Source organism: Poecilia mexicana, unplaced genomic scaffold, assembly GCF_051168715.1.
Source record: "Poecilia mexicana isolate PSO_F unplaced genomic scaffold, ASM5116871v1 scaffold_13, whole genome shotgun sequence".
Classification (NCBI taxonomy): Eukaryota; Metazoa; Chordata; class Actinopteri; order Cyprinodontiformes; family Poeciliidae; genus Poecilia; species Poecilia mexicana.
In genome coordinates this window covers 6,804,336-6,830,027 of record NW_028263382.1, presented here as the reverse complement: position 1 = coordinate 6,830,027, position 25,692 = coordinate 6,804,336, and the positions used below count along the sequence as shown (strand labels likewise).

Genomic DNA, 25,692 nt, shown 5'->3' with positions numbered 1-25,692 from the left:
CCCCCAAAGGTGGTGGAGAATGACCGAGCTAAGATCCTGTGGGACTTCCAGATCCAAACAGACAAGATGGTAATGGCGAACCAACCGGACATTGTGGTGGTGGATAAAGAACAGAGGAAAGCCGTTGTGGTGGATGTAGCAATACCAAGTGACCACAACATCAGGAAAAAGGAGCATGAGAAATTGGAGAAATACCAGGGCCTCAGAGAGGAACTGGAGAAGGCCTGGAAGGTGAAGACCACAGTGGTGCCTGTGGTCATAGGGGCCCTCAGGGCAGTCACCCCCAAACTGGAGCAGTGGCTCAAACAGATCCCAGGAACAACATCAGACATCTCAGTCCAGAAATGTGCAGTTCTAGGCACAGCCAAGATACTGCGCAGAACCCTCAAGCTCCCAGGCCTCTGGTAGAGGACCCGAGCTCAGAGGATGAAAGAGACCACCCGCGGAGGGTGAGAAGGGAATTTTTTTTTTTATATATATATATATACATATATATATAGACCCTTGGAGCTATATAGCCTACCTCATACCATGAGAGACATTGATAAGCACGGCATGCCGGCTCAGACGTCGCCTGGCCAAACAAGGTCTGCGTCAGGTGCTGGGGAACCAGAGCACCTTGATGAAAAATGGGCTACTGGAACAAGACGGAAATGGGCGAGAGATGAAAACATGGATCTGTTGGAATGCTACTACTCAAGTAACCCTAGTCAGAGGGGCTACATGCAAAGACTGAGGGAGGAATGGCTACTTCGACATCCCCAGTGGACACTAACTGCCAAACAACTAGTAGCTCAGTGTTCCAACATCCCCAAATGACAACTGCTATCACAACTTGAGATTGACGAGGTGCAACACAAAGGGGAAGAGCCAAGACGCCAGGTCAGAAGGGAGTTAACTACAACTACCCACCCAGAGACTGGCTATGTAGCCCCAGTAATGAACGAACCATCTGAGCTGAATGAGACAGCAACTGACCTGAGAGAGAATCATGGCCTGAATGAACACCAGACAACCCCGACGCCAACTACAACGGCTGAGTGAAGTACCATCAGAAAGTCTCATTGAAGATGTGAATGCAGCATTGAGAACAATCCCTACCAACACCATAACAGAAACCAATGAGCTGATATACAACTCAGCATCAGTGATCCTTGAGATGCTCGGCTATAAGAGCAACCATGAGACCCAATATCCACCATGGAAAAGACGGTTAGAGGCTAAGATCAAGATAACAAGGAGGGAAGTGAGCCAACTGTCAGAGCTCCTAAGGGGTGCAATGAACAGATCAGTACCTAAGAAGTACAGCCAGATGCCCATACCTGAAGCACTCGAAACGGCCAAACAAAAACTCCAAGCCTTGGCCAGCCGCCTAAAGAGATACACAAGAGAGAATGAAGCCATGCTAACTAGCCTTAGCAGGCTAGTTAGCATGGCCACACGACTGCAGATAAACAGTTTTTCTGGAACGGTAAATTGTTTCTCTGATATTAGCATGCTGAGCAGCGAGTACATGAGATTAATTGACAGCGCTAAGAGTATGAAACGTTTGCAAAAATTTTTTTTATTAATTTAAATTCAAAAATACTTTATTGATCCCAAAGGGAAAATACATATTAAAAAAAAACTATTTGTAAATGTTACTTACTGCTACTTTAAAGATAGATGGTGCGAATAAAAAAAAACAACAACGTATTTTCTCCTTTGGAATAAATGAAGTATTTTTTAATTGGATAAACTATTGAGAACCAAGAAAGAGATGAAACCGCAGGGAGACGAGATAATCCAGTTTATTCTGACAGTGTTTGTGATCAGAGTGTTTTAAGAGAAAAACTGCACAGGTAGCAGAAACCCAGACGGATGCCGTTTGCCTTCAATGATGTGAAAAGGTGTTGATTTGAAACTCACTCCAGAACCACGATCCAGTTCTAAGCCGAGCTCGGAGGACAAGCTTTGACAACAAACATGAGAAACGTACAAATTAACCCTGAATCACAAACTAACCCAGGAATCCGGGCGTTTTGTGGGCTGCCGTTTGTAAAGTTACACAGTAAAACAAAAATAAACAGCAATAATTTGGTTTATTTAGGGGAGAGAAAAAAGGGGGAGTTCGTTTTTTAAAATCGTATTTTCACCATGTTAGAAATTTCAGTTTTTTTCTCAAAAGTTTCTGAGCTAAATCTCAAAATTTCAGATTTTTTTAGAAATTTAAAATTTTTCTAATTTTGAAATTTTCAAATTTTTCCAAGACAATTTCTGAAGTTAATCTAAAAATTTCTGCATTTTTTTTCTAGAATTTTTTTTTTTTTTTTTTTCAAATTCAGAAATTTCCAAGATTTTTTCCAAGCAAATTTTCAAGTTTTCAAACTTAAAAACTTTCAAGGTCTTTCTCAAAAATGTCTGAGTTTTTTTCTGGAACATTTTCAATTTTCGGAGATCAGAAAGTTTTTTGTTTTTTCCTCAAAATGTTTGCAGAAATTTACTCCTTTTTTAGGTTTAATACGGCCCTAATACACCGTCGTAGAACTAGCTGTTCGGACTGCTGTGAAAAACATCTGATTTGTGTTTATCTGCCTGCTGTGTGAACACAGATCTCTGCAATGTCTGCTTGATTGTTTAACATGAGCTGTAATACGGTGGGACTAAACATGTCTGATAAATAACTAACACTTCACATGAATCAGCTTTAGAAGGGGACAACTTAATTTTCCAGAACTTAATGTTCATGTTTGTTTTTCTATGTACAAGCGGAAAAAGTGAAACTAAAAGATTTGTTTAGTTTTTCACTAAATGTGACTCCAGCTCAGACACAAGCAGCAGAAACTTCAAATCTGGTGCATTTAATCATAATTTAAAATAATATTAAACTTTCAACCTGATGATTCATTTTCTTTGAATGTTTAAATAGATATTTTACATTTTATAACTAAAAAAAAAAGATTTATTATATTTAAAGTGACTGATAATATCTGGGCTTCTTTTAAATTCTACACAAATCTTTGACTCTGATCCATTTCCTGCTTTGTGACTTTATCTGTTGCATAACGACACCAAGGAAAGGAAGGAAGGACAAAAGGAAACAAGGAATGGAGGAAAGGATGGAGGAAAGAAGAAAAAAGAGAAGAAATGAAATGAGGGAAGATATAAAGGAGGGACGGACGGAGGAAAGGCGAAAGGAGGAGAAAGAGGGATTTAAAGGAATAAAAGTCTGAAAATATAAATATATCTGCAAATTCCTGTTTTATTTTCCCAAATTTATCCAAACCTGGAAAATACCGGAATCAAATTCCAGAGTTTTCCAGAGTTCCTATGGGAACCCTGATTCAAGTGCTCCTGGTTGTCCCCTGGTGGCCAAACACGGCAATAACACAAAACCTTACCAAGGATATTGTTCCTAGTTTTTACAGTAAACATCTTCCTACACTAGAAGTAAGACAAAGCTAACTTACAAGTAGCTTTTCAGCAAATAGGAGCTTGTTTTAGGTCAACAATCCCATAATACTGTTTCAGCAATATTTTACCTATGGAAGAATTTTTGGTGCAAAATTATTTGTGCCTTGTTACTGAGAAGTTGAAGTTGCAGAGAAAAAACATCCAATGTAAGTTTTGTAACTGTAGATTTTTTTCAGTCTTTCACAAAAACAAAGCAGCAGTTACGGCTGTCCAAGTTCTTAAATACTAGACTTTAATTGTCAAAATACTTTTGGACCAAAAATACCTCCATACATGTTTCCCATGTTATGTCTTTGTCTCCAAACTCTTCGGGCCAAAACTGGAAAATTGAAACTGCTGGAGGTTCACAAAATTCACTAAATTAAAAGTACATAAATTAGTTTACTGCGATTTATTTTTTTAATTTATTTTGCTTTCTCAACAATAAACTTTAATATTGTCATCAATATTAAAGCTGCAGTGTGTAACTTTTATAAAAGTTAAATATTTTTTAGATATTTGCTAAAACTGTCACCATGTTGTAACAGGTTATCAGACAGATGATCTGTGAAAAGGTCGACCTCCTTCACCTCTTCCCTGAGATGCTATTGGCCTCTGAAGAAAACCATCAAAAACAACCAATTAGAGCCAGGAGGGGCTTAGCGCTGTCAATCAACCTCATGTACTCATTGCTAAATGTGCTATCAGCAGAGAAACAACTTACCATTACAGGAAAACTATTTATCTGCTGTCATCAGTGGCTATGCTAAGTAGCATTAGCATTGACAACACAATCTGCTAGCTCAGGGTAGCAGAGATGCACACAAGCATGACTGACAGCGCTAAGACCCGCCTTCTGTCTCTGATTGGTTGTTTCTAGTAAGCACTGGGAGAAGGAAGAGGAGCTTGATTTTTTATTTATTTATTTTTTCACAAATTATGTCTCCTAAACTGACATGGAGAAAACATCAACAAAAATATAAAAATCAAAACATTTTTAACATAGAAGTTACATTCTGCAACTTCAAATAATAACTTACTACTATATGTTGCTGAAAAGTTACTTGTAAGTTTTGTCTTATTTAAGATATTTGCACTAGAAACTACACCAAAGATAGTTGGAAATATTTTGTGTTTTTTCAATGTGGAGCCGCTAAGCTGCGGCATATTTTGCTTATGTCTCTGGCCGGCTCCCTTTAAGGCTTCTAAACTGCATTTTAAATTCAAACAGAAGTGATTCAGATTTCCAGGTTTCTTTTTCCTTCTTCAAAGCAACGATTCCCCCCAACGCTCGCAGCTGTGCACTGTGGATTTATTGGATGTGCAAAATGTTGCAAGAGGCAGATCAGGTGACAGTGATGCTACACCGTGACGGGCTCGTGTGTGTGTGTGTGTCTGTGTGTGTGTGCGTGCAGGATGAACCCGGACCGCTCCGACAAAAACACCAAATAAAAACACAGTGACATTTCCAGGCTCCCTAAACAGCAGACAGTCACTTTATGTACAATAGAAGCTTCTTCATATATTAATAATCTTGTTTTTTTCTCCTCCGTCGCTGCAGAGTCATTCTCTCCCGTTTGCGTTTATAGAGCTTTTAATATTTACAGTATAAATTACTACGCAGTCCTGTGGCAAAAATAAATAAAGGAAACGACCGTGGCTCTGTTGCATGATGAAGCCGAGGCTTTGCTGAGGAAGAGGAGCAGAAAGAAGGCGGAGAATTCGTCCTGAACGCTGCAGCATTTAAATCCAGCTCAACCTAAACGAGAAACACTCAATGAGAAACAAAGATGGAGGAGCAAAATATAAAAACCCAGAAAAAAATGATCCCAAACTCACTTTTTAACTGTTTCTCATCAAAAACATGAAGAAAAAAGAAAGTACACCCTCTTTTAACTCTCCAGAGTTTTGTTTTCTTTGTGGAAGCCGGAGTTCCCAGAGAGAATGCTCAGCTGCACCGGGAGAACATCCGAACTTCGACAGAGAGCAAACTGAAACAGAAAAACTGTATGGAAAAACTAAGTACACCCCTTGACCTAACTTCATCTGATCTCAGTGGAGAAACTTTGAGATTTGTTTCAGCAGAACTGCAGCCCAGAGCATTACTCCTCCTCCACTGTGCTTCATATTCAGCATTATTCAATTTAACTTCAGATGAAAATTACAATTATTTTTAAAAAACAATTATTTCAACGATTAATTAGATAAAAAAAAATTGGAACATTCTGCAGATTTTTTATGAACCACCAAAGATTATTTTATACAATATCAGAAATACATTAAAATGCAAATAAGAAAATAAACATTTTGAAGCCTAAGATCCAAAAGCAGAATTCTTTAAATTATTATTTTTAGGAAAGGATGAACATGCAGCTAAAAAAATACTCTTGAAAAAAATCAGTTCTATATTTTTTGGATTAACGGATTAATAATTGGATCGCAAATGATGATTAATATGAGATCTTTTTTTGTTTGTCTTAAAGAATTTGAACAATGTTGAAGCTGAAAAATGATTTGAGGAGTTCTGGGTAGAAAAGATTTACAGAAAAATATCTTTTGTCTTCATCTTAAATCCAAAATGCTTTTACTTTTTGTACAGTTTTGACTTATCTAATACTCTCAGTGTTGTTCTTTGGTAAATAGCTTTTTAGCAGTATACTGTATACTTCAGTTAATGATTAATCGATTACTAATGTTAGTTTATTTCAAACATTGATTAATCACCATGAATCTGATTAATCGTTTCAGCCCTACATTTGACCGAAGTCGTTATCCCAGAAATCTTCTGGTTGAGTCAGATGCAGTTTGGGAAACTTGACTCATTCTGCCATTTCTTTTCAGGAACAAGCGACTCTAGAGCCATCCAGTCATGAACTTTGACCTTTAAGCATGCCAACTGCAGCCTGTAGGGGTTGAGTTGGAGATTTGGGGTTTCTGTGTGTTGTGGGATTTGAATTTGAAGTGACCTTACAAGCTGATTAAAATGTTTTCCACTCCTGCATCGCTTATCTGCATTTGATTAGCAGCACCAGGCTGAAACCCCCGTATATAAAGGGTGTACTTACTTTTTCACCACACAGATTGTATATTTAGGATTCGTCTTTGTGTAATAAATAATGACAGTGTTGAACCTGATGTGTTTCTCCCCTCCTGAGGTTGGATTTAAATAGTTATAGAGGGTGCACTTTCTTTTTCTGGTGTCTGTGTTAGCAGTCAGTATCTAACCTGCAGTACGCAGCAGTCAGGTGTTTGGACAGTCAGGGGAAATCTCATGTGGAAGATGTTCTCTGCATACTTGGTAATAACAAACAGCTTCCTCCAGGGATAAAACTTCAAATAAAACTTTACGTCTGAAAGGTTGCAGACTTCTACAGATCCAACTTAAAGTAAAAAATTTAAGTTTTAAGCACATTTAAAACATAAATTTAAGCATTTAAAGGATTTCAGTCATAATTCCTAGATGGTTCCTGTTCTCAGAGTTTCACCTGAAATCTCTCTGACTCCCGTCTGCTGCAGGTAAGACACTAGCAGCTCAAAACTATTCTGCATAACCCCGTTTCTCTAATACCGACTTGTACGTATTGCATAAAACGGAAATAAATATGAGATTTTTTTCAGAGAAAGTCCAGGAGTCAGGGTCAGAGTTTCAGCGATTAGAGACGCCGAGGGTTTGGTTCTGGTCGTTGGCCCCAAAAGGAGGTTTAAGAAGAGGAAGGAGGCGTCAAACAGAAGAGGAGGAGGGATGAGTGCAAAGCTTCTCCTCCAGCTATACCACCGTTCCACTCGGAGAGTTCCCGTTCTGTGCTGTCAGGTTCTGAAAGAGAAAAAACCGGAATCAGACGTAAATAAAGGTCTAAACGTTTTATTCTTCTTCTTTAATTCCTTGTTAAACTGCAGCAGGTTCCTGCCATCAAACCAGACATCTTATAGAAAACACTTTGAAATATAAAAGTCAAAACATTTCTAGTAAAAGTGGCTACAAAAAAAGAGTTGGAAAAGTCAAAAATTTGCTAGAAAAAAAAAATTGAGATTAATCCCAGAAACTTTTTGAACAACAAAAAAAAACAGAAATTTGAAAAGACTTAAAAATGTTAGTAGAAAAAAAATAAGAAATTTTGAGATTATTAAAAATTTTCTAGAAAAATCATAAAAATTTCTGAGATGGAAAAGTTGAAAATTTGCTTGAAAAAAAAATTAATTTGAGATCTCATAAATTTTTGAGAAAAACAAGGAAATATCTAAGTTTGAAAAGTGAAAAATCTCTTTAAAAAATGTACATTTTGAACTTAATCTAAGGAATGTTTGAGTTTCAAAAGTTGAAAGTGTTTTACTTGTTTTCTTCTATAAAAATTGAACCTCAAAATTTCATTTTTTTCTAGCAACTTTTTCTACTTCTGAAGCTCAGAAACTTCCAAGTTTTTTCTAGAAAATTTTTGAGTTTTTTTGATGTGAATTTACTCCAGTTTTTATCTAAAGCGGCTCTAATGCTCTGTCATAATCTCCATTCCTCAAGGGAACATGTTCAGATTAACATCACAGATCAGCAGGAACCTTCAACTGTTGGCCTGTTTGGTTGCAGTGTTTGGTCGTGACGCCTTGGTGCAGACGTACCGCCTTCCCCGGCCGCGCCCAGGTGCAGATCAGGCCCTCCTGGCAGGCCGTGATGATGCAGTCGTCCATGAACACCAGGACGGTCAGCCTCTCGTGTGCGATCTTCTTGCAGACCAGCGGCTCCAGCAGCGGTACTTCGTGCATGCGGGGGCAGAGCGTGGTGCCCAGCACCTTGGCGCCGTCCAGCCGGTTGCTGCGGGGGGCGACGTTGATCTTGTCGTTGCTCTTGCTGATGTTGCCCAGGCTGTGGTAGCGCTTGTGCTCCTTCTCCACGCCGCCGCTCCCGGACTTGTCCGACTTGCGCTCCTGTAGGGACAACGTGGCGAAGCGGCCGATGCTGAAGGGGGCGCTGTTGCCCCCGCCGCCGCTGCCCCCTCCTCCGCCGCCACCGCCGCCGCCCTCGGAGGCGCCCGGACCCTTGGAGGCATTCGCCACCGCCGGGTGGGGCAGGGAGTTGGAGCGGGACAGGGAGCGGGGCAGCGGCAGGGGAAGCGTCGGCGGGTTGGCGCTGCCGGTGTTGGCGCCCGGCGGGTGATGGTGCCCCTCCACGCCTCCGATCCCGCCGCCGCCAGAGCTGCTGTTGACCCCGCCGCTGCCAGAGTTGGGCAGCGAAGGGCCGAAGGTGTTGGTGAAGGCGCGGGACAGGGGCAGGCGGGGGTACAGGACGTCGTCCGTCAGGTCCCACAAACAGAACTGCGTGTCCTGACCCACCGAGCCGAACCGGTACGTGACGGACGGCGAGCCGCCGCCTTTCGAGCTGTGCCGCGAGAGCCGCGACAGCGTGCTGCTCGTCCGCACCCGGCCGAAGTGCGTGGAGTTATTCTGCGCCCCCTGATGGAGGTCTTCCTCGCTGCCGCTGAGCTCCATCGGCTCGTCGTCTTCTAGCGAAGTGGTGAAGGGGTCGAACGCCACCACGTTGACCCATGACTTGTGGCCGTGGCCGCGCGCCACCACCCGGCTCTCGGCGAACGACCAGACGGTCACCAGGTCGTCCTCGCCGCCGGTGGCCAGGTACTTCCCGTCGGGGCTCCAGGAAACACAGAGCAGCCCGCCGAAGTAGCTCTTCATCACGCCCTGCAGCTCCATCGAGTCGAAGTGGAAAACGCGCAGGCAGCCGTCCTGACCCACGCACGCCACGTGGACGCCGTCCGGCGAGAAGGCGAACTCGTTCAGGCCGCCCTCGCCCACGGCCCACCGCAGCAGGGGGTTGCGCGGCGTCTTGCTCTTGCAGGCGTAAACAGCGAAGCCCTCGCCCTGCCGCAGCAGCGAGTACTGCGGAGCGGTGGTTCCACACGGATGATCCACGTTGTACAGGTAGAGGTGACCGCTGGCGTGGGAGGCCAGGAACAGGTTCTCCGACTTGGGCAGCCATTTTAGGCACGTCACCTTGGATTTATCGATCAGCCTCTGGAAGACACGAAGGAAATAACACAAAGTTTGTTTGTTATGAAAATACACACAAATTAAAGAGTGAAAAGTATGTAACAGTTATTTCATAAATGTTTTTGGGAATCCTTTACGCATAAGATGTGGCACTGTAATGAACAGGAAGGAGTCTGTAAATGTCATGAAGTGTCATCCAGCAAAAGTTTTAGTTTTACTGGCTGATTATTTCACTTATGACATGGGAAAAATGTCATGTTATAAGTGAAATAATCAGCCAATGGAACAAGTAGCTTTTGGCTTTTAATTAAGGAATTATTAACTTAAAACAAGCTCATATTTCATGCTGAAATGTTACTTTAAGTTACTATTTGCACTAGAAATTAGACCAAAACTACTTGGTCAGATTTTGTGTTTTTGCAGTACAGAGTGTTAAAGGGAATTTTGACCTTGATCTGTAAGTCGCTGGTCTGAAGAAGAAGCATAAACTAGAAATCTATTAGACGAACTAGATTTCCCCTAAAACTGAATCAATGCGACAGAAGTCGTACCTCCTCGTTGAAGAGCTTACTGGTTTCCTTCTTGATGGGGTCGAGGTACTGGACCTGGCCGGCGGAGAAGCCCACGATGAGCGCCACGCTCTCCGCCGTGGCCGAGTACTGGTTGAAGTCGTGACACGTCGGCTGGGTCCCCTTGTAGATCCTCTTGTCTATGGGTTTACTGAGGTCCACGGCCTGCAGGGCAGAAAGGTCACTGAGGAGAGACTCCTGGCCACAACAGCTGCAGAGCCACTAGGAAATAATCCTGTACCAGTAGTCCCGGTGCAGTAATTAATAAATCAATCACATGATAAATAAAAACAATCTCAATAATTTTAATTTGCATGACTAATCGTTTTCCTCTTCCTACCAAAAACTGGATGATAAAAATCTTCAGTCTTCTGCTTTGGACTCAACTAACCCTTATTTTACAGAGACTTCATAATTCCTTCTATTTGCCATTTCTGTTGTTTTGTTTATTTTAGATATTTAAAATGTCTTCTAGTTCCAGTGTTCAATGTTCACTTAAAATTTTTTATTGGTCAATGAGAATGTGTTCTTGCATTATTATCATTATATTACGTGAAAATGGTCTCAAAATAACAATATTATCATTTATTGCAATAACTTCTGGGACAATTTGTCAGCCATGTTATCATAACAGGTCTAAGGATGAGGTGATTTTTCTGCCTTATAAAAATAGATGTATTTTACAAAACTGCAGCAGAAATACTTTCAACAGCTGGATGTTACCACTGGCAGAAATGACGAAGAAGAAGACAGGAAGAAGAAGACAGGAAGTAGGACGATGGTAGGACGATTATAGTTTGTTTCTTCAAAACGCAGCATACCGAGCTGCTCCCAAGTAGGCGGAGCTTGTCGCTTCCACACCCGAATAAACATCGAGATCTCCTCTGATTGGCTGATACATGATGAGGGTCATGGCTAAATTATGGATTTATCTCCTGCGAAAAAATGTTTCTATTGCACTTTTGCAAAATAAGTCTATTCCAAAACGGCTGAAAAACCACCTCATTAAAAGCATTAATAGCTTTTAATCAAAAAACAAGTTTTGTTTTTAAATGGCTGTTTCAATTTAGCAAATAAATTTTCTTCAATAAATTTGCTCAATTTTAGAGTTAATGGACACGCAGTTTGTGAGAGCTCTGGTGGAGCCAGCTGCAAAAACAAACCATCATCCTCCTGCTGCTTCCTGTCGTCTTCTTTGTCGTTTCCGCCAGTAGTAAGATCCCATGTGACTTGTGTCACGCTAAAAGTGTTTCCGTTACAGTTTTCCAAAATACAAAGATATATGGATGTAAATCAATACCGCCGAAATAACCACCTCATCCTACAGCGCAAAAGCCTTCAGGAGTTTTTCCTAAATTTTCTTGTTTCCATTAAGAAATTAAAATTTTCTATGTTCTGTTATGGTTGTTACGGTTCATTTTAAACGCAGCCAGTGAGTGAGTTTGCGTGGAGTATTTCAGCTGGATGCTGGCTTCCTGCTCCTCCAGCATCACCGGGGCCCTCCTGCAGATTCCTCGGACTCTGCATCCATTTTGGCCGCCCCTCATCCAGGAGGCCCCGCGATGAAAACCGGCTGAAACTCGGCGGCCAGCAGGTTAGCAGGCTGGGCTAAAGCGGCGCCCCGGAGGCTCACCTTCTTGATGTTGGTGTAGGTGTAGAAATACAGCTCCCTGCCGATGTTGAAGCACACTCGCTCCGACTCCTCGCTCGGGTCTTCGGGCTGCAGCTTCACCATGGAGACCCGGACAGGCGGCAGGAAGCCCGCCGGGGAGGAGTTGGCCGCCGCATTGGAGGAGGACGAGGCTGCGGCGGCCCCGGGCCCCTGCAGCAGCCCGACCCCTGCGCCGGGGATCGGTCCGGGTCCTGCGCCGGGCCCCAGCGTAGCTCCGGCGGTCGGGCCCCGCGGCAGGCCGCCCCGCTGCTGCGAGTCGGAGAGGGTGAGCAGCTTGTAGAAGCCCTCTCTGGTCCGGAACTGGGATTTAATCTCATTGATATCCTTCAGAGCGCCGCCATCTCCGGCCATTTTCAGTGCAAACGACCGCACAGGAAACACTGGTTCTGACCTGGAAATAAAAACACTGCGATGGGAGTAAAAAATAAAATAACCGAATCAGGACTGATGGTGATGGAGGAGAGCAGCAGCCGAGCTCAGCCAGGCCCGCTCCGGCACACCCGGTCCGGTCCGGTGCATCCTACAGCCGCGCCGCCGCCGCCTGCAGCCGAACCCCGCGGAGGAAGCTTCTCTGAGCCGGTGCGAGCAGCAGCATCCTCCCGCTGGCTTCCAGTGTGCGTGGAGTGCGTGAGGAGCGGTGCGTCTGCTGCTGCTGGTCGGGCCTGGCACTGCGTCGGTGGTCCGAGGGAGGGCGGATAGAGACAAGACATCCGGGCTGGGTCACCCAGTGGCACCGAACCGGACCAGCTGGGAAACCCGCGGTCCAATTAAAACACAAATAGACAAAAACAAATAGACAAAAACCACGGCGCATTAGGGATGTTGATAGAAAAAAAGAGTAAACTTCCGCCAAAAAGTCTCAAATTTTCTAGTGAAGCGAACATATGAAAAGTCCAAAATTTGCCAGAAAATAATAATTTGAGAAAAAAAAACCTGGAAATTTCTGAGTTTGAAAAGTGAAAAATTTGCTAGAAATCTTTTTTTTTTTTTACATTTTGAGATTAATCTCATAAAATTTTGAGGAAAAAAAAACTTGGACCTTTCTGAGTTTGAAAAGTCCAAAATTTGCCAGATAAAAAAATTAATCAGATTTCTTTTAGATTTTTTTTTTTTTTTAGATTAAACTTAGAAATTTTCTAGAAAACTCAGAAATTTCTGAGTTGCAGAGGTTGAAAATTTGCTGGACAAAACTCGGAAATTTTGAGATTAATCTCCAAAAATTTCTGCAAAACCTCTGAAATTTGTGAGATCCAACAGTCTAAAATTTTACCAGAAAAAACTCTCAATTTTATTTTGTTACTCTCAAAAAACATTGAGAAAAAAACGTGGAAATTTCTTCGTTTGATATGTAAAAAACAAATGCCAGAATTTTCAATTAATCTCAGGTTTTAGGTTTTCTAGAAAAAAATCTGCAATTTCTGAGTTTCAAAACTTGAAAATTTGCCAGAAAAAATCTAAACTTTAGAGTAAAAAATTTTTTGAGAATATTATCAATTCCTGCAATGTGGAGCTAAATTGGAGAATGTTTAGAAACCAAAAAATGTTTTAAAGAGAAGAGTTTTTAAACTGGAAAAAAGATTTGAAACTAAAAAAAATTGAAACTTATAAAAGTTCAAAACTACTCTTCAGATTTAAAGTTTTTATTCAGATTTTTTTTTTTTAAAACAAAATTTGTGGCCCCAATTTAGCTCCATACAGCTCCTCTCCCATCCCTTGAAATGACACCCAGGCAGCCTCATGTTGTGTTATTTACGTTTATTAGAGTGTAACGGCAGTAACACACACACACGATGCAACACTGACACACAAGCTCAGGTCACACAACGCAGCACAGCAGCTTGTTTGTGGAAACGTATGGAAGCCATTTTGTCAGTCCCTGCAGGCTGTGATCAATAACACTGTGCAGGAAGGAGGCTGCAGTGGGACCTTCCTTCACTCGGTTTCAGGGTTTTCTCAGTACTCTGGCGTCTCAGAGTGGAAAAGAGCATAAATAAAGAGCAGGCTCCCTCTGACCGAGGGAGAAGAGCTGCAAACAATCTCCTCGTGTCGTCACTTCCTCCTCTGCCTCAAGATAAGATACTGGGACAGTCGCAGCAAATGTTCAACAAATGTTCTGCCTGCTGTTTTTTGTCTGTTTTTTATTTCCAGGTGATTTCTGGGAAACAGGAAGTCGCTGCGGCGGAGGGTCAGGGCAGCAGGACGTAGTTCTCAGCGACTTCCAGAAGATAAAGGTTGGAGAGTCCGAGCTGGTCCTCGACCTGACGCGTCTCCAGCACCACCATCCTGCAGGACAAAACAAAAGATTTAACTAACTAAAACTAATTAACACGCCTCATTCCACAAAATTCAAACACTTTCCAAGGTGCGTTTTCAAACTCTGCAGATAAAAACAACAAAAATGATCTAAAAAACACAGTTTCAACTCACTGTCATATGATATAATTTATTATTAACAGTCTTGTGAAAGTATTCTGGGTAAATTAAAATATAACAATATATATACATATATATTCTGAAATGCCACTTTCAATAATGTTGCTAACCATGTGGAATGGAAGACAACCTTCATTTCAAGAACAAAGAAACAAAATACAGAAAAAGTCACAAAAAAAAACAAAGAAAAAAAGAGTTCTTGCTAAATTTTCTGGCATTTAGCAAATAGAAATAATTTTTATGATTCTAATTGTCCTAAAATAAGAAAAGTTTATTCTGATTTAACTTCAGACGGTGAGAAAAAAAGTCTCTTTATTAGGTGGATAAAAATATCTGGTTTGAACCGAGTAATTTTATCCAAATTTAGGCTTTTAATCAAACATTAGATTTGCACTTTATTACAAAACTGAGCAGTTTGAATATCAGGAACTTTCAAGGACTTTATACAGAATTCAAAAACTTTCCAAACCCCAAAAACACAATTTTCAACGATTCAAGCACTAATATGAAAGCTGAACTTAAAATATGAAGACACCCTAAAATATCTTGTGTTTCTTTCTCGTCAATAAATATTTAATATTGAATGAGAACAATATTGAAAAAAATAATTAAAGAAACAGATGAAATGTTCTTTGAAGGGGAGATATTATGTTTCCAGGCAAACAGAGTCACTTTATAGCACAACCGAGTTACTATGTCACCTTCAGTTATTATAAAAATGCTCAGCGGTTTCAGAAAGTTTTCAGAGCCCTTTAAATTTAGCTAAAGTAAAAAAAAGCTCAAATTATTTCCCATGAATGAACACTCAGAGTCTTGACAGAAAAACCCAGAAATGAACTTTCTGCAAATTTATCAAAAACGAAAACTAGACAATCATTGACATAAACAGAAACCAACATGTCCGCCGTCCCTCAGTGACTCTATAACTTGAGAGAGCAGCAGGTGAGCAGCCTACCTGTCTGACTTCACCATCCTGTAGATCTTCCTGTGATCCGTCATTTCGTCCAGAACCTCAGTGAAACTTTTCGTTCTCCTCTGCCAGCCGTGACGCCAAACAGCCAAAAGTGTGTCTTCAAAATACACTGCAGACAAAAATGTGCTTTTAATATGCTTGATAATTATAATCACTCATAATGAAGGAGTTTAGAACACCTGCATGGGACTAACAGGACGTATTTCGGCCATTCAGTGAGAATAATAACAGTCGATCATTCAGTTGATCAGTATTTATCAGCCGATTGATGGTTTTTCTCACCTATAGATTCAACGTCATGAGAGAAAATGGTTTCCTGAGGTGGATGTCGGTTCGTCTTCAGCTCTCCTTCCAGGTTGACGACTTGAACCGACCCTGCAGGAAAAAACAGGAGTTTAAGCGCTACAGAGGCGGCAAACGGAGGATCCACCCACCAGTGTTCAGACAAAAGAGTGAGAAAATAAATGAAAAGAGGAAAAAAGAGAGTAAAAAAGAATGAAAAACAACTGAAAAAATTATAAAGTAGAAAAGAAAAATATAGAAAATAAAAAATATAAAGAAAAAAAGAAGAGAAAAAGGAAAAATTATAAAAAATAAGAAAAAGTGAAGCAAAAATTAAAGAAAAAATCTAAATTAAAAATAGAAAAAAGAATAAAAAATAGAAAAACAGAGGAAAAACTGATTAAATAAAAAACTGAATAAATACAGAAAAGAAAATAAAGCAAAAAAGGACAAGAAAGAAAAATAAAAAAATAATAAAACAAAAATAATTTCAGGTAAAACAGAAGAAAAAAAATAGAAACATTTGAGGAAAAACGATTAAAGGAAAATACCTGACAATACAAAAAAGAAAAAACTAAAACATGAAGGAAGAAAGGAAAAATAAAATAAAGAAAAAAGGAACAAAGAAGAAAATATTGAGCAAGGTTAGCTAAAATCCAAGATGGGCGACTGCTTATTTGTCGTAGAGTGTTGACGCAAGAAACTTTAACTAGACCGTGGGAAGTTCTACCAAATTTACTACCTTTACCATAAATTTAACTGAATCAGGAGAGTAAATTTAATTTCATGCACAGCTGACTGCAAAATTTGCTGAGTTTTTGTTTATGTTTAAACTAAAAAAAGCCAATTTATTTAATAAAAGGACAATAATAAAAATCAGAAAATCGTCTAATTACTTTTTACAGTGTGCTTGCTAGTTTTTATGAGTTAAATATTCTGTTTCAGGTTTTTTATACTTTGGTTAATTTTTTGGTGCAGAATTGAAAAAAGTCTAAGAATTGTGATTATGTATATGTAGTTTGGGTAATGAATACTAAACAGATGACAGTATTATCAATAAATATAATTAATTACTGTTGAAAGCTAACTGACTGGTGTTTTACTCCAATGTTTGCTGCCGCCGTTTTGAGAGCTCTGCAGTACGGAGTGCCGTAAATTGACGTAAGCTGGTTGTGTGGGTAAAAAAAGACTAATAAACAGATTCATAGAAACAAAAACGAAGGATATTACATCAGTAATTGCCAATAATTACATAATGTTACTTCAAGTTTTTCCCCCATTAATTACTTTTTTTATTTATTCCGGTTTTTGTTATGTCGTTAGTGTTGCTACGGTAACAGTGGGACTTACGCTCCATGAGCACCAGCAGCGAGTTTCCGTCCAGCTGGTTGACCTGGACGACGTCGGGACAAGGCTTTTCTGTGGGGACAGAAACGCCGTCAACGACTCGACGCAGTGGCTGCTGGGAAACGTCCTGAGGGGAACGGCGGCTCACCCATGCCGGAGTTGAAGAACCAGGATGTGTTGGAGTTCAGGTTGATGTATTCCACGTTGACCGGTGTGCTGGGGCTGCAGCTGCGCGACACGCCGATGCACACCATGGGGTACTCCTGCAGCGGCGGCACCACCATCTCAAACACCCGCAGGGGGCTGGGCAGCGGGAAGTCAAAGTGCTGCAAGGCAGGGAGACAGTGTTCACTCAGACCTCCCCACTGGGAAACATTCACACGATTAATCGATTATTCAAATAATCGTCAACTAGCTTACGATCGATTAATCGTCACACTGCGAAAACAAAATCTTTTTTTGCCAATTTTCACTTGAAATGAGACAAAATTGACTTACAAGTAGGCCTTTCACATAATCAACATGCATTAATAGGATTTACTACTACTATATAATTACACTGCTTATTAATAATATTTACTGTATTCCTCATTTCCATTCCTCAGTTTCCAGTGCTGAAAAATAAAACGTCTGTCTGTAAGTATTTTCTACCCAGAACTCATCAAGTAGTAGTTTCAGCTTCACCTGGTTCAAATTCTGTAAAAATCTCCAAATAAGCATCAAATTATTGATCAAATTACAGATTAGCTCTACGCTGTATTGATGCTGAGTCGACAAAAAGGGCTGAACTTTTCACATTAATATTTTTTAACTGCAGATGCATCCTTTGCTACAAATTATCAAGTGTTCACTAAAGGATTGTTATTTTATTGGGTTTTAGAAAATGTTTATTTTCCTATTTGAAAAAGTATTTGACTAAATTTCTAATACTGTATAAAAAGGTGAAGTGGTTCAATAAAAAGTCTGTAGAATGAGCCACATTTTTTTTACCCAGTTTTTTTAAATCAATTAATCGTCAGAATAAATGATTAATCAGCAGAAGAATCAATTAATCATTAAAATAACCGATTAATCATTAGAATAATAGATTATTAAAATAATTGATAGTTGCCGTCCTTGTCTGACCTTAAAGAAAACTTTTCTAAAAGTCGTATTTTTACCCTTGTTAGCGCGTCATGTGGTTGATTTTTAAATGCTCGTACCTTGATTAGCATGAACTTGTGCATCGGCTCGTACCACTGCAGCAGAACCACGCTGGAGTCCAGAGCGCAGCAGAGGAACAGGTTTCCCCCTGGAAAAACAAAAACAGCTCTGGAGTTTTAATCTGAAACGCATCAGAAATCCGTCATTAAATGAAAATTAAATCCAGATCTCTGTTCAGTGACTCGGGTTTTCCTGCTCACCGACTGCGCAGGTCTTGCAGCCCTTGGTATCTGGTATTTTGCTCGTCACCGGACATTTTCTAAACAAAACACAGTTTTAGCGAGGTGAATTCTTCCATCTTTTCGCTGGGAAATGAAACGGCGGATGAAACAAAGCCCCCGTTACCTTGACAACAGCCTGTGAGTCGGTAAGGGAACCATCCGCTGGTCTTTCCTGGCCTGTTCGTATAATTCTTTTAGTGAGTGTGAATGAAGCTGCGACGATTTACCTGGAAAACAATCAGTTTTATTCAGTTTTATTTCAGTTTTAGAGGAATTTTCCTTCAACAAAATCCACAAATTTCAGCAGAAAGGAGCTAGCTGCAGCTGAGGCTACAGGTTTGATGGTTAACCCCTTAATGGCTGATTTTATTTATTTAATTTCTACAAACAATGTTATTATTTATGTATTTGCTGTTAATTAATTAGAGATTAGAAATGGGAACATTTCACCCACCATTAGTGTAAATGTAGCTATGATGCTAATTAGATACACCAGACACTTTAGGAATGAAAAAACAGTTTATTACTTTATTGATGCTGCTTTTGCTCAAATAAAAATTGTGTCAAATTCTATAAAATATATATTTTGGTGACATGTTGTCTATTTTAATATATAATAAGTTGTATATATATGAAATTAACCCTTAGCTAATATTATTATTGTTATTAGCTAAGGGTTAATTTTCTTTACTAAAATGTTCTCCCACGTTAATGTCCATGAACTGCATGCAGTTCACACTTTGACCACCAGATGGAAGCAAAGCGCTTCCAACAGAATGAGCGATTATCAAACATTTTCTGTTTGAAAGTTTGTTTAAATGGGGAGTTTGTTTGTTTCCCACCATTTTATTTTAACTAATTTCTCCTCTGTGTTGTGGCCAGCCGGGAAATTTAGAAATTGTATTTTTTATTTTATTTCAGATAAGATTTTCACTTCGTTTTCCAGTCAGGAGGGCTACATTTTTGTTTATTTTAGGCTTGGAAACCCTGAAATATTTGCTTTCCGTTTGCAAAACCTTGTGGAAAAATGAATGATTGAGATGCTAAGTTGATTATTTTATTCATTGGCTTCACGTTTAATTTACAATTTATTACAGTAGGGGGAAAGAAAGGTTTAACTAAAAACTACAATCAATACTGCTAATCATAATAATGATGATGACGACGAATAAGTTGGGTGAAAATTAAGGGACGAGCTTTTAAATAAACAAAAAAACTTTAAACTCCAAAAAGAAAAAAAAATAAACTAATTTGATGAACAAACTGAGCTGAATGCACTGCTTCTTAAAACTGTTTTTCATTTCCATTCCTCAGACGCCTAGTGTCGCTAAAAAGCATCAAACTCAAAATTAGAATTATTATTTTTTTCTCTTGCAAAGTATCTTTGAGTGTCTTAAAAAGCCATAATAACATTGTTAGTTGTTGTAGAAAACATTAGTAAGTTTATCTGATTGAATTTAAATGATATTTTTGTGTAAAATTCCTGGAGTTGACATGTGTTGTGAATTCCTGCTGCATAAATAACAAACTGATCTGAATTGAACAGCTGTGATTATCCAGCTTGTTATTTACCTGACACAGACATGAGGACGTTGTTAATGGTGTAAACCCAGGAGCATTTCCCAGGATATAACTGGAAGAGAGGAAACAAACACCATGTTTAAACATCTGATCCAGTTTAAATGTTTGGCGTTTAAGGCAGACCGTACCAGCTCCATGGTCGCCTCGGAGCCGTTGAGGTTCAGGGTGTAGATCCCCTCCTCGGCCCCCATGATCAGGTGCTGCTCTGCAGGACGAAGAGGACGAAGAGGAGGAAGGTAAACATTTTGGGACGTATAAAGACCACCTATGTTCTTAAAGGGCCAGTTGGCCAGAACGTATTTCTGAAACCCTTTAAACTGGTAGAATAAAATAAAAAGCTGTGTCTGCATTCAGTAAGGACTTATTAAAATTAAATAATGTCGAACATTTGTTTAGATTGGAGAGTCCATCTTTGATTTCATAACTGTTTTCAATTAAAAAAAATTGTATTAGTACTTGTTTAATAACCATTTATCATTATTTATATATTATTTTAAAAATACATTCAGTGAATTTCCTATTTCTACAATTATACAGATTTTTAATACTATTTGCTGCATTTCTTTTTTCCATTCCTCAGATGCTGAGTGTCGATAAAAAGCTTCAAACTCAAAATTAGAACAAATTTAGATTTAATTATTTTTTTCTCTTATAAAGCATCTTTGAGAATCTTAAAAAGCTCTATATACATTTGATAAATTATTACTATTATTATTATTATTAGAAATAACTTTTGGTCATGTTATCTATTTTAATATAGGTAGAAAATATTAGTAAGTCTAAATATATATATATAACTTCACAACTTAGCTCGGGGTTAATTTTATCAAATTATCTATTTGTGATTTTTTGCAATCAAAATCTCAGATTCTCTGGCGCTAATTTAAAACTATATGCAAGAAATTTTGCTCATTTTTCACTTCTGTGTGACGATAAATGTGGTTCTGTTACTCGCCGTATCGATCATGAGCTTCACCTTGACAGGAACTGAGGCAGCAGTGGATCAAAAGAAATGCTGCCACCTGCAGGTGGGAGTTAGCATCACTCAGACCGGGGCATTTGTCCGATAAAATAAAAGATTTAATTTTTTTACTTTTATCTACTTCGGGATCAGTAAAGTTTTTTTGAAAGTTGAATTGAATTTGAATTTCTGCGATCACACAGTCACAAAAACTGGAGGGACTGATTGAAGTAATTTGGCCTCTGGAGTCAAAGGGCCACATAAAAAGCTCTGATGGGCCGGATTTGGCCCCCGGGCCTTAAGTTTGACACATGAGATTTAGAGTTTAGAGAAGAAGTGAAACAGCCGGCGGTTCGGGAACCTTTGGACGTTGGGTTTTCCCAGGTTGTGGAGCAGTTTATTTTCAGAGGGCAGCCATGGAAAATCTTTTTAAAATAGACCTGAAGACAGAAAGAGAGAAGGAGATTCAGATTAAAACAAATTAAAACAAGTTTATGAAACGAGTTCAGATGGAGGAGGAACTCACAGGAGGTTTCTTCAATACGGGGCTGGGGCATTCTGGGAGATCCTGAGGAACAAAGACGGAGAAAAAACTCAAATCTGACGGGATGAACTGAGAGACGATCAGATCTATCGCTAATATTTAATAATCTAGATTAGCAGTCTGCAACCCGAGGCTGGTTGGAGTTTAAAGTTGTGATTTGGGCTCTAATCTTCTCCCGTACGTATCTGCAGGTTTCAGTAAGTCGAATTTAAGACTTTTTAAGACCTTTTTTAATGCAGGCAGGAAAGAAACTTAAGACAGAACAACACTATGAACAAAGGCGATCCGATGATCCTACAGATCTGTAACATTTTAAGATCTTTATTTTAAATTAATACATTTAAGGCTTTTTAATGATGCGCAGACACCTTATGCTTTTATAAACATCTTATTGTTTAATTAACCTAAAAATCAGAAATCAGATGTTTGCCGTTTCCCCATTGAGTTTCATCAGAAGACAGTTTGTCTTTTTTCAGGAGGTAATTTAACTTTTATAAAGTTCATTTTTATTTTCCTGAAAACTTCGTCTTCTCTCCTACCTTTGATATCGGTTTCCGTCTTCTGAAATCTTTAGGAGGAAGTTCTGGAGGAACCGTGTCAGCTGGGATGTTTTGGATCTGGGTCGGTAACGATGGAGGGTCTAGATCACAAAAACAGAAAAAACACAAAAACAAAAATTTTTACTAAATCTGAACTGGAGATAAATTTACATACCGACGCTAAGATCCATTCCATTCCTCCATCCACCTGTCGGATGTTTGCTCCTCTCTGATTGGCTCGGCTCACCTGAGTGTCGTGACGCCCGTGGGTGCGGCGTGGGTCGGACGTGCGTCCCGCTGGAGGTCCGTATGAGCGGGGCGGGCGCAGGGGGACACAGGGATCCGTGTTTCCTCGACCGGTCGTCCTCCGACGCCATGCTCTCCTCCGAGCTGGTCCGGGCTTTGGGCTAAACGAAAACAGCGACTTGTGAAAACGGATCGACAGAAACGACGAAAAGTCCTGTAACAGAATGACCGATCCTGAAGGCTTTAACGGAGAAAACGATAAATGATCTGAGATTTTTACTGGTTATTGATATTCACCTTCAAGAGCGCTTCATGCTAGCTCAACTGTTTCTGATCTTCCTGAGCTAACAAGCTAACAGGCTAACAGGCTAACGAAGGCTGGTGGAGTCAGAGGAGTTTAAGCTTCTGATTTTTCTTAAATTCGATCAAAACACCAAGGGTGTACTTAGTTTCTCCATGCACATGAGTGAAGTTTGTCCCTCCCACCTTCTTCAAATTTAAACAAACTGGTGTTAAACGTTTGTGCTGCTGTTTCCAGAGGTCATGAAAGGTCATTTTGTTAAATTCACGTATTTAAACGAATCTTCAGTAATGAAACTGAACATTGTGATGTTTTTGTACGTTAGAGGTCAGATTTAAAGTCCAGATCAGGTTTATTTTTACTGACACCAAAAACCCGGGGTGTACTTTCTTTTTCTGCTCAGAGAAAACGTTTTCGGCGTTGGGGTCGGTTCTCACCTTTGGAGGAAGCGGAGGAGGAGTTTCGTCTTCTGGCATTATGAGACTGTCGGAGAGAGAAAGCTGGGTCAGTAGTTGCCTTGGAAACAAGCCGGAGGCGTTACGATTTATCGGAAATAAATCGCAACATCAGCGTGAAATATCCACATCGTAAAAAACCGGTGGAGCTAACTGCTGGCTAAAATATCTTCTTCAGGTTAATGTAAGCTGTGTCCGAATTCAGGGTCTGCATCCTTCGAAGGACGTATTTGTAGGCCGATTACGTCATAGCGTGGCGACAAGGCCTGTCCGAATTCAAAGACTCCTTCAAATGCATCCTTCAAATGCGTCCTTCTTTTCCCCAGATTTGAAGGATGGGTCCGGTGTATCCTTCACGGCCCGCGATATCCCATAATTCATTGCGGGTTCCAACTGGGCATTCAGGCAGAGCGATAATGGCGGTGAATAGCGACAAATTATTTAGCTATATAACACTTTAAATGACACAACGTGATTTGGTTCAACGTTTTTAGGCGAGAATGTAAGTGTGTAAATCTTAAATATCTGCTCGGTTCATCAATACATCACCTAATTGCAATATTGCTCTAACATTTTCGGACCTGTCTGCTACCACTGCGTTAACAGCCAGCTCCCCTCCAGCTGTCAGCCGGCCGGGCGCTCCAGGTTCGGTACACCGAGAGAAAACGCCTAACTCCTGGCACATTGTTATAAAAACTCCCGCTAGCTTTCCCCAATGAGTGGGAGTTAAACACCGATATTATTCAGACAGGTCTGGTTGAAAATGTTTGGTTTACAAAGTATTTCAAAGCAGAGGCACATCGGTTTGATTTATTAATTAAAGTTAAGCCTTCAAACATAATAGGTTTATTTAACCGTAATGTCCTATCTGCGATGTGGAGAGTATTATATTTGTAAATGAATAATTTGTATTCCTTGTAGAAAAGTGCAGTACATATTTGAACATTTTAGAATCAAACTAAGAGATTTCCTTTTTACTATGGAACATCCTTTACTATAAAAGTTGAAGAATAATATAGAAATCAGTAATACATGACTGAAAAACAAACTTCGGCTCCGTTGTTTTTTTGTTTTTTGTTTCTTCTCCGCTCTCTGCTTCACGCTGTCACGGTTGCTTGGCAACATGAGTTACGCTGAGGTGGGGGCGGGGACAGTTGGTGAAGGCTACACCTGTCCGAATCCACAGATATTTTTCTTCCGGTCTTAGTTTATTCCCGGCCTTCGAAGGACCCGTCCTACGTAGACCAGTCCTTCGAAGGATGCAGACCCTGAATTCGGACACAGCTGTAATATTCAGCCAGCTGGACGTTGGATGGTGACCAAAAGGTTAAAGGTCACAGAGAGAAGGAGGAAACGGGCAGAGGCCCAAACTCATTGTTACATGACAACTCAAAAAAAAAAGAATAAAGTTAGAATATTATCAGGAAAAAAGACAAAATAAGACAATAAAGTCATAATATTACCAGAATAAGATGAAATAATAAAAAGTTGTAATAATATGAGACAAAAGTAGTTATTTTATAAGAACTTATTTAAATATATAAATGAGGAATGTTGAGCATCTTGTTAAGTTACACATAAGGAAAATCTTAACCTTTTAACACATTATCATAAAATTAAAATCCACAGCAGGATACTGAGACTTTTCTCTATTGACTAAAATGTAACTTGTTTTTTAATTTTCTGACTTTCTGTTGGTCTATTTTCATAAATATGACTTTATTCTCATAAATAAAGGAATACTCTATTGCAAAGGTTTTCTATCATCACGCAGCAATAAAACAGACATGAAGAAAAGTTTGTTCGTCTCACCCTGAGGGCTGCATCGTCGGTCTGAAGGGACAAAGAGAAAGAGAAAATATAAAACAAGACAAAATAAACGTAGTGCTAAAAAACAAGATCCATGTTATTATTTTTTAATTTTCTTATTTCCTCACATGTCCACGTCATCGTAGTCGTCCGAATCCGAGTCCTGATCCCTGAGAGGCGAAAGGGGAAACGTTAATCAGTTTATTGCAGATAAATTGCTTTAATTTGGGATTTAATCGGATTAATTCGTTACCTGGATGGGCTGTTGATGCTGCCTGTGGATCCTGATGACGGCGTTAACTGTGGAAACAAAGAAAACCCAACATATGAAACTTATCAAATGTTTCTGGAATATCTGATGAAGGTAAAAATTTGATATTTTCCCCCAATTATTAACTTAAAGTGGACAGTTAATGAAAAATCCCATTTTTATCCCTGAAATAGACTTTGCAAAACTAATTTATCCTCTCCCAGTGCTGTTAGCATCTTTATATTCTGTTTCTGTTGTATTTTTCAGGTTTTTCTATTTTCTGATGCATTTACACCACAGTATTTGCTAGAGAACTGCTAACTAACTAGCTAGCCTTGTTTACAAGATTCATATTATTGTAGCATTAATATTCTGAAAGGTATTTTAAAGATATTTTGAAAATAAACTGAAGAGAAAGGATCTGACACACTGCAAACACACAAAATCTTACAAAGTATTTTTATCTCAATTCTAGTGCAAACACTTAAAATAAGTCAAAACTAAAAGTAAGTTTTGAATTAAAAATTATTTTTTAAGTTTTAAGTTTCTGTATCTTTCTTTTTGGAAAGATACAGAAACTTATTTTATGTCAATAATTGCTTAAAATACTAGTTTCATTTGAAGATTATTTAATTAAAAAAATGGGAAAAATGTCTTCCTATCAGTGAAATAATCTGCCAATGGATCTACTACATTTCTATCCATATTCAGGAATTATTTACTTAAAACAAGCTCCTATATCTTGCTAAATATTTACTTTTCAGGAAGTCTTGTCTTATTTCAAGTGTAATAAGACATTTGTACTAGAAACTAAACAAAAAACTTGGTAAGATTTTTAGACACAAATATTCTGGAGGAACTGATCAAGTGAGAAAATGAT

At 39.4% G+C, this 25,692-nt stretch overlaps 2 protein-coding genes across 3 annotated transcripts in view; both read right to left on the bottom strand.

The window, feature by feature from the left end:
* Positions 1 to 1,774: 1,774 nt before the first annotated feature.
* Positions 1,775 to 12,531, bottom strand: LOC106922814 (WD repeat-containing protein 20). Its single transcript, XM_088011606.1, has 4 exons — positions 11,629 to 12,531; positions 9,978 to 10,160; positions 8,044 to 9,450; positions 1,775 to 7,246 (listed from the first exon to the last, which is right to left on the bottom strand). Exons 1-4 carry the CDS (start codon positions 12,016 to 12,018, stop codon positions 7,199 to 7,201), a joined length of 2,028 nt encoding a protein of 675 aa, XP_087867732.1. The 5' UTR covers positions 12,019 to 12,531; the 3' UTR covers positions 1,775 to 7,198.
* Positions 12,532 to 13,407: 876 nt separating this feature from the next.
* map4k1 (mitogen-activated protein kinase kinase kinase kinase 1) overlaps positions 13,408 to 25,692 on the bottom strand; it is a 55,435-nt gene continuing 43,150 nt past the window's right edge. For both annotated transcript variants that reach the window (XM_014995523.2, XM_014995521.2), the window contains exons 15-32: positions 24,816 to 24,862; positions 24,691 to 24,732; positions 24,566 to 24,586; positions 22,736 to 22,781; positions 21,999 to 22,158; positions 21,752 to 21,852; positions 21,195 to 21,236; positions 21,030 to 21,108; positions 19,836 to 19,912; positions 19,699 to 19,759; positions 18,251 to 18,353; positions 18,106 to 18,164; positions 17,905 to 17,993; positions 16,851 to 17,028; positions 16,706 to 16,774; positions 15,356 to 15,448; positions 15,056 to 15,182; positions 13,408 to 13,950 (exon numbers count right to left, since the gene is read on the bottom strand). In XM_014995523.2, the coding sequence (XP_014851009.1) occupies positions 13,854 to 13,950; positions 15,056 to 15,182; positions 15,356 to 15,448; positions 16,706 to 16,774; positions 16,851 to 17,028; positions 17,905 to 17,993; positions 18,106 to 18,164; positions 18,251 to 18,353; positions 19,699 to 19,759; positions 19,836 to 19,912; positions 21,030 to 21,108; positions 21,195 to 21,236; positions 21,752 to 21,852; positions 21,999 to 22,158; positions 22,736 to 22,781; positions 24,566 to 24,586; positions 24,691 to 24,732; positions 24,816 to 24,862 (1,491 nt within the window). In that variant the 3' untranslated portion in view covers positions 13,408 to 13,853. The remainder of the gene's footprint in view (positions 13,951 to 15,055; positions 15,183 to 15,355; positions 15,449 to 16,705; positions 16,775 to 16,850; positions 17,029 to 17,904; positions 17,994 to 18,105; positions 18,165 to 18,250; positions 18,354 to 19,698; positions 19,760 to 19,835; positions 19,913 to 21,029; positions 21,109 to 21,194; positions 21,237 to 21,751; positions 21,853 to 21,998; positions 22,159 to 22,735; positions 22,782 to 24,565; positions 24,587 to 24,690; positions 24,733 to 24,815; positions 24,863 to 25,692) is intronic.